The sequence below is a fragment of the Myxine glutinosa genome, chromosome 2 (assembly GCF_964187855.1).
Source record: "Myxine glutinosa chromosome 2, kmMyxGlut1.1, whole genome shotgun sequence".
In the NCBI taxonomy this organism is placed as follows: Eukaryota; Metazoa; Chordata; class Myxini; order Myxiniformes; family Myxinidae; genus Myxine; species Myxine glutinosa.
This window is the reverse complement of record NC_136262.1, coordinates 132,104,081-132,113,023: the sequence shown is the minus strand read 5'-3', so window position 1 is coordinate 132,113,023 and position 8,943 is coordinate 132,104,081. Positions and strand designations below refer to the sequence as shown.

Genomic DNA, 8,943 nt, shown 5'->3' with positions numbered 1-8,943 from the left:
ATTATCCATGTACGACAGTACCCTGCCATTCCCAAAAATCGCAACAAACACACTAACACTTCACTGTTATCCTTCACTTCACTTCAAAATTTCACTGTTATCCTATCAATACCTGGACATTTTTTCCCTTCCTTCCTAGATACGCGAATTTCACACCAGTATAAACCCACTGGAAAAATTATCTGAAAAATAACGAAATCGTCTCCAAGTTCTCTAACTAATCTCCATTCGCAATCACCAATTTTACCCTCCTATGCATTTTGCCTCAGGTTTTAGAACCTAGAGTCTACCAAAAACAACAACTAGCCTCCCAAAGCCATTTCCCTGCAAGAGCGGAGGTTAGCCTTGCGGTCCACATGACAATCTTCTTCATTTTGCTCTATCACCTCCCTTTGAGCAATAATTTAATTGATGTGATTCCCATATACCTGGTGGAGTTCTGTTCACTTGGTCTGCAGAGCCGTGATCCAATCTTCACCAGCCCCCAATCACCTTCTTATCACAAAACAACAGTCCATAACTAACCACTTTTTTTATTTCTTGTCTTTTCCATCAACTTTTATAACCTTTTCCTCCACTTTCTCATCAATTCCTGCAGTCACCTGTCATTGACAAGTAATCCATCTGATTCGACTTTCCAATTTAATCATCTTTGCACTTTCCATGACCTTCTTCTCACTTCCTTTTAAACCTTTTCTTCAGACACAACCCACATGAGTTATGAATACAATTTCCCCTTTCAGGCACGTGTCTAGTCACTCACAAAGTGTCCATAAGACAACGTCATTATATTTCACAGAACTCCACCACTCTATTAAATCCTAAACATGCCCAATGGGCAATCCACGAAAAAATCAAAGCATTTTCAGTCCCCCTTTTCTCATACACTAGCCAATGTAAGTCAGCCAAACATAAACAAAGAGGTTCCAGCGAGTTGTGACCTCCATAACTCTAAACAACTCCGCTGGCACCTTTTAAAACAAACTTTCCCAGTCACTTACTAAAATAAAGTGCAGCTCTTGTCCGTAGATATACGTTAACCAAGGTTACATGAGACTTGACAACAATATTCCTGCCCCGTGGAGCAAGGCATCAGAGACAACTCCCCTCTCCACCTGAACTTATCCCAGGTAGAATTTAGCTACCTACAGAGAAAGTACCTGCACAACACATTTACAAACCAATTCGTCCTCTCGTATTAGGGGACGTCACAAATGTTCCACCACAATTCACAGCAGGTGACCACCCACCTGCCTTCTGTCGAAGTCCAGTTCAATTTCCATTCACAGACAGACAGACAGACAGATAAACGGACCGGGTGAAACCATAACCATCCATCCTTCCGATTGGACTCACGTCAGCATCACATGTCATTCTTGCCTTCATTCAACGCATTCTGCCATCCCAAGTCGGCCAAATACAAGCCCCGGCCATACCGTTGAATAAACACCCAGTCGGTTGACAGCCTATCATTTTTGACTTTCACTCCCATTCTCCCTTACTACATTTGGAGAGCCGTTAATGTGGGGATGTAATTGAACACTTGTTTTAAAGCCCTGTCTACACATGCTCTCCATAACATACTCATTATTCCCTGCCAATTTTACTCATCCGGATTGCCCAACGCCCGTAGGCAATTTGGGGAACCCCTTGTCAATCCATGACACACATCAATGACACACACACAATAAACACAAATACACGCTGCAATGACAGATCATTCATTCCCTTATACACAAATACCTGTGCTCACTCCAACACATCCAGTGCGTAGCTTAACTTAAAATACTCATCGTCCTACCTTTCTTGGGCTAGTCCCTCCTGGTAGTCCTAAGATCGGGTCGCCCCCCGATCCCTAACCTTAAACGCAGTTCTCACGCCGGAGTAACTTAACACCTATTATCTATCACCCACATATGGGTCTACCTGCTTCCCACGCAGGAAGCTTACCTGAGGGATATCCCTCCTTATCTCGGGCGCCCTGTATAATCGATTCATTACCCACTGCTGCTCTGGTTTAAACTAAATATGGTTCGGAATGCAAGCCAGGTGGTACAGCCGACAGAGGTCCACACGTCCAAAGCAAGGCAGGAGGCTTCAATTTCGATGTGCAAAAATTGCTTACCCAAATTAGGTGCCGGCAGGCCTCCTTCCCGACCTGGAACGTGAGGATCCACCTCGTCTGCACACTTGGATGATCCCACTCCTGACACCAAAATTGTCGGTCGAAGACCTCATGGGAAGGAAGAAGAAGAAGAATCAGAGCAACAATGTTTAATGGGATCGATTACAAACACACAGTGTGGAGCAAGGCTCGAGAATGCACCGCCTAACACGCAGCGGGCAATTTCTCAAGGCACTCGCTGAAAAATGAGCAAAAAGGCATTTCATTTATAGCAAAATATCAGACAAGAATCTGCGCTAAAGACATAGCAAAACCTGGGCCATAACGACAACACCTCCCATTGTCCCTTCCTACAGAAGGCCAAACTTAGACAAACAGATGTAAGCATTGGATGGGCTGAGCTTTTTTGGCTCTTTATCTAAACATATCAGACCCGAGCGCAGGTCGAAGAAAATATTCTCATACACTAGGCTAAATGGTAGATGAATGATTGGATACACGTGCTGAATACAATAACAATCGAGGATATGTAATGTCTATATTTCTCCCGAGGTTGGTTACGTCTTTGTTTTTAGGAGACATACTAGAAACTACAAAGATATATAATTAATTATTCCCTTTGCGAAGAAGGCGTTTGGCGACATGTTTTCCCTATACGTGGGTCGCGAGCATATTATCTACTGTTTGGCACATACATTCAAGGACTTGTTTACTGGGCTAAGGATCCACCCTGTACCTCGAGCCTCGAAACCACATTTTGTCCACTCGCCTCTGCCTGCAGCTGAGTTCAAATCAGTTTTCAGAAGCACGATATATAATTTCAGATGTTATACTCAATTGAGTCATGGGGTTTAAACCCTAATGGCTAACACATGTACACATCCGCGAACTGAACATCCAGCCAGGCCGTCGGGTCGTTGATCCACGCACTTGCCGGTAACCGGTACGGACAAATTGCAAGGCCAATTGCCGATAATTTGGTCTCGTATCTCTCTTTAGCTTCGCTTGGAAGATTGTCAAAATAGTTGTAAGATATGTTAATATAAGTGGCCAGTAGTATGTGACGAAATTCGTAAGTTAAACCGTTGCAACCACACAAAATCTAGCACTTTCCTGCGCAAGTCTGCAAGCACAAAGCACACACACACTGCAAGCACGCGGCGTGATTGTTTTCATCGCTCGAGGGCACGTGACGCCGTTACTAAGCGGAAGTGACGTCACTCCGCCCACACCCATATACGATATTATCGATCTGGTGATATCCCTGTGCTTTCCCCACCATTTTTCTCCTCCCTTCCCCACTCCATCTTCTCTAACTCACATAGATGATAAATTAAGTAAATGAACTGATCTCGATTGAATTAATAGCATTGCTAATGTAGCAAAGCCATGATGGGCCAAATGGCCTCTTCCTGCATTAAAGTTCCTCATTTTGATAGTTTATAGAAAAAATGACGAAGTGTTCGATTTCTAAGCATTATGTATCGACGATCAAATATATAAATAATGCTCTTGTGCAAAAAGAAAAGTAATCAAGTACGTTCATCAGTGCAAACCATTTTATTTCGCACATCATGAAAACCCCCCCAAAAAAACAAAACAAAACAAAATATGGAATCAACATATTGAATTGCTCCGAACAATCTCTGTCTTAAATATATTGTTAAAAGAAGATTGCTCAATTTAAGGAGGAAATTTGAATTGCATAAAGAAAACTATATCGTACGTTCATTCATTCATTCAAGGCTTGCACAATTTAGCAACAGTTGCACAGGTTCAAATCAATTGAGGGCCACAGGAGGACCATTAAACAACATAAACCAAAACTGTACTTTTATTTGGTGCTTTCAATGCTTTATTAGTCACACTTCATACAAAATGTTTCAGTGGCCATTAAGCCAATTAGGAATTCAACAATTTCAATATGCTCGAACAAGGGAAAGCAACAAAACAACTTCCAGAATCAGTTTGGATGACAGTCTTCATAAAATAAGTACAAAATGATATCATTAACCTTTTGTTCATAACACTTGTTCAGCAATGTTTAAATGAACATGAGACTGGACTTTTTGGAATATCTTCTGGAAATCAGCAACCAGGAAATAAATTTAAAAAACGGTGTAAAAATAAAACAAATTGATATTTGAAGAGAAGATACGAGGGACTTTCAAAATGTTCTACAAACGAAATGCTCAAAATTATCCAATAAGCACCAAAAAAGCATTATATCACACATATACATATATACCTTCATATTGGGATTTGGCACAAGTTGTACTTGAGTGTCTGTTTCATAGATCATTTTTATGCCACTTGTATATGCAAAACAAATAATGTCATCTGACTACAAGAAATAAAGTCAACAAACATAAACAGACAAAGAAAAATAAACATTGTTGGCCTTGTTTAGAATCGCTCCTTTTGGAGAGGAAAAAAATCAATTGTTTGTCAAAATCAAAATCAAATTGTTCGTCAAATCAAAAAAACAATTGTTTGTCAAAATCAAAATCAAATTGTTTGTCAAATCAAAAAAACAATTGTTTGTCAAAATCAAAATCAAATTGTTTGTCAAATCAAAAAAACAATTGTTTGTCAAAATCAAAATCAAATTGTTTGTCAAATCAAAAAAATCAATTGTTTGTCAAAATCAAAATCAAAATCAAATTGTTCGTCAAATCAAAAAAACAATTGTTTGTCAAAATCAAAATCAAATTGTTCGTCAAATCAAAAAAACAATTGTTTGTCAAAATCAAAATCAAATTGTTTGTCAAATCAAAAAAACAATTGTTTGTCAAAATCAAAATCAAATTGTTTGTCAAATCAAAAAAACAATTGTTTGTCAAAATCAAAATCAAATTGTTTGTCAAATCAAAAAATCAATTGTTTGTCAAAATCAAAATCAAATTGTTCGTCAAATCAAAAAAACAATTGTTTGTCAAAATCAAAATGTTCGTCAAATCAAAAAAACAATTGTTTGTCAAAATCAAAATCAAATTGTTCGTCAAATAAAAAAAACAATTGTTTGTCAAAATCAAAATCAAATTGTTCGTCAAATCAAAAAAACAATTGTTTGTCAAAATCAAAATCAAATTGTTTGTCAAATCAAAAAAACAATTGTTTGTCAAAATCAAAATCAAATTGTTTGTCAAATCAAAAAAACAATTGTTTGTCAAAATCAAATTGTTTGTCAAATCAAAAAAACAATTGTTTGTCAAAATCAAAATCAAATTGTTTGTCAAATCAAAAAAACAATTGTTTGTCAAAATCAAAATCAAATTGTTGTCAAATAAAAAAAACATCAAAAATAAATATATATATAATTTTGCAACATTTTATTTTAGATACACCACTGCTCAATAGCTACATTTAATTTGGAAATATCTTTTTAAAATATTTTATAACATTTATGTTTTATTTCCACAAGGCAGTTAAACATCAGCACAAATGGGATCACAAAATGAAGCCTCATTTGGAAGACGATAACCGGTGATAAACGCAGGAAGAAAGATTGTGAAAGAAATTACATCGCGTTGAAAAGAAAACAATTGCATACGGGACAAAATGCAACTATCACCACTTGATGGCCTACTGGCTCTCCGATTCAAAGCACAGAGACACCGATTAACAAGTTGAATATGCAGTGGGCCGAAAAACAATGTAAATTAAATTCGTTAGTCCTGCATCATGAATCGAAAAATTAGCTCATTGTATTATCTACGCAAACACAAAGCATCTTCATGAAATGTATCAATTGATTTGGTGCAAGATCAATAGCCGATACCATTGTTGAAGGGCTGGAGTATAATTGTCCTCGAGCGACTAAAACACCTGACAAAGGGTGATTCGAGGGCAGGAGATGAGAATTGGGTTAGGATTGAGAGAGCAAGACAAATTTTAACCGGTGAGGTTTGAAGAGCGTCATTTGTGATATTTGTTCCCACCTAGACAGACATACCGGACACGAGACAATCAGCTAACGATGCAATGCTTAACTTCAATTGCCAAGATGAGATCTGCTGAAAAAATATATATTTCAGAACGTCAATGTCCCTGAACTGCATCGACTTTATGTCAAAAGCTTCTCAAATGGACGTGTTGTGTTGGGATGGAGAGCTTTGCAATGTCATTGGAAAGTTTAAACATCATGGAGGCCAAAAACCGCACTAGCTTGGAATAGTCCACATCAATCACCATGAAATGCTGTAAATTAACTTCTATGATTGTTGTATGGTAACTCCCTTGGTGGTGATCAAGATAAACGCAAGTTTTTAACACTTGATGAACACTGTCTTAATGCGTCCTCTTCAAATCTTTCTAGAATGATCAAACTTAAACTCGTAAACTCGGGAAAAAATGAGCAAAGTACAGTTATCAGAATCATTAACTTTTTCTTGCAATGCTTATGTGACGAGGAGTACAGGATGGGAATTTCGAAATGGTGATCATCCACAGACAAGAAGCAAATGAGGAATGCAAGTGGAAAGTTAAGTATCCACATCTCATTGAGGAAATCTTATATTTCTGGTGCCATGTCCAACTCACTCCAAAACCTTCATTCAGGATCTTGCTGCAGTATCAAGAGAAAGGGAATAAATAGACACGACGTATAAGTTTTCCTTATCATATCTATATCCAGCGAGGTCTTAATGCCAGAAACATCTGTCACTTACTTTTGCTTCGTTAAAAATCACTTCTTTGCCATTTCTAGGCTTTGCCTTGTCACAGATGAAGGACCTTTATGTTTGGTCCGATGTGGCTTGTTCACGTGTGATAACTCTGTTCCCTGAGCTTTATCTGTGTATGAAATGAGGTTCTGCTGGGACAATCCCAGCACAGGTCCCATCGATGTATTCGAGTTCGTCTCTGGCACTGTGTGTAGTTCCATCTTGACGCACATGCCGTGATCACTGCGCTCAAAGTAACCTCTTTGGTCGAGCTGGCCATTCAAATTTGTTTCATTCGAGGCAGAATGTCTCAACTCTGACCTGGGCCACATTTCCGACCTGCAATAATGAATTGATTGTTTTCCATTGTAAAACCTACCCACATTCCCAGTCGGTTTGGTGGGCTGGTGGCTTACATGATGTGCAAAAGTGACCCTAGTGTCATAATTATGGTCTTTACCGCCCATTCTTGTATTCACTACAGGTATCTCATTCATAGATTCTGCGGAGTCTGAGTTGTACTCTGCTGGAGGTCCAACTGCTTGCACAAAACTCCAGGGATATTTCATGGCACCCAATGGCTGGGGAGCAGACATCCCATCTGCCAGCCTGATGGATGGCAAGGGACGTGCTTCCATTTGGTCATATGGAAGGCCCGTGTTGTTGTAGTGATGTTTCTGGGTTATTTTTCTGTAATCTGAAAAGGGAATTGGACAATTATGCTCAAGAATGAGACATTAATGTTCAAAGTAGATTAGTAAATGCCGTAATAGGTTTTCGCGAATTGCTGGATGATATGATGAATCTACAGAAAGTTATTTTAATAATTACATACAGACCACTTACTTCTGAACAGAAAGCACCATCTCAGACAACAATTAACATTTATATGAAGTCAGTAGCACACCAATTGCAAATTCGAGTTTTACAAACAAGAATAGAATGATAATTAGTGTGGAAGTAATGGATGGTACTTCAGCCAAACGAGCATTTTCATCCTTATTTCAGGGGGTTCATCAAATGTAACCATTCATCCATACAGGATTTTTCCTTTGCATCAGTTTCATCAAAATGGAAAAATTCCACATCTTTGTTAACATTTTTCAATCCATTACCTTTTAGGATATCCTCTCAGCTTTCTTTACAGCTTCCTCTTCGAACCTTCGTTGCACATGACCATAACAACCATGTTTTCTCTTCCAAAGTTATTCTTCACTAGTATTGATTTTTTAAAATCTCTTCCTGATTTCTGAGATCGAAATTCTTTCTTTCAGAGACAGTACATTAATCCATACTAGAGAAATACCCGTGCTATACACGGGTGGGAGGCCAGAAGCAAACAGGCAATGCAGATACGGTGAATGCTAAAGCGTGAAACCAATAAATTCCACATTCCTGTAGCACCTTGAGTCGCATGTCAGACATGGACAGCAAGTTCGTGAAGGACTTCCATGAAAAACGTACCTGTTCGCAAACAAACGGGTACGTTCATGTAGAGAAACATCGATCGTGGGTCCGTGGCGAATCTGCATATGGCGATGGCAAAATATCAGAAATTGAAGGTTTTATTTTATTTTAAACGATTCATATAAACATCCGTTGAATCATATCACACGCAAATCATCAAAATCTAAACAGTATCTTTAGAATCTTACTATTAACGGCTGTTAACGGCTTTAATTGATTAAAGCAATTTCTATTTGAATTTCTATGTAATACCAGCTATATAATATCTATATAACCCTGGTGTTGGCTTAGCGGTTAGGGTGCCGGCTTGGGATCCTAGGGTCCTGGGTTCGAATCCCGGTCGATCGCTGAATTAACGCCAGGGGGGTTGACTCAGCCTGTCATCCTTCCGAGGTCGGCAAATTGAGTACCAGCTTGCTGGGATGAATGATCCCGGTGTGTACCCCGGTTTAGAATAGGTACACTGTATCCCTGCACATCGTAAGAGGCGACTAAGGGTTGGCGTCAGCAAGGGCATCCAGCCATAAAAACATTGCCTCAAACAGGGAACCATGATTGTCATGGTGCCCGCAAGGGTAACCCCCGCTCTAGCAGGGAAAATGGCCTTAAAACGATCATTCATTCATTCATTCATTCATTCATTCATCGGGTATTTCTCGTTATGAATATGTCTATGGTATTTCTAGT

At 38.9% G+C, this 8,943-nt stretch overlaps 1 protein-coding gene across 1 annotated transcript in view; it reads right to left on the bottom strand.

Annotated features, from left to right (window-relative positions):
- Positions 1 to 6,812: 6,812 nt before the first annotated feature.
- The window catches only part of LOC137422284 (palmitoyltransferase ZDHHC1), an 82,914-nt gene continuing 80,783 nt past the window's right edge, over positions 6,813 to 8,943 (bottom strand). The window contains exon 10 of the mRNA XM_078772637.1: positions 6,813 to 7,486. Within this exon, the coding sequence (XP_078628763.1) occupies positions 6,813 to 7,486 (674 nt within the window). The remainder of the gene's footprint in view (positions 7,487 to 8,943) is intronic.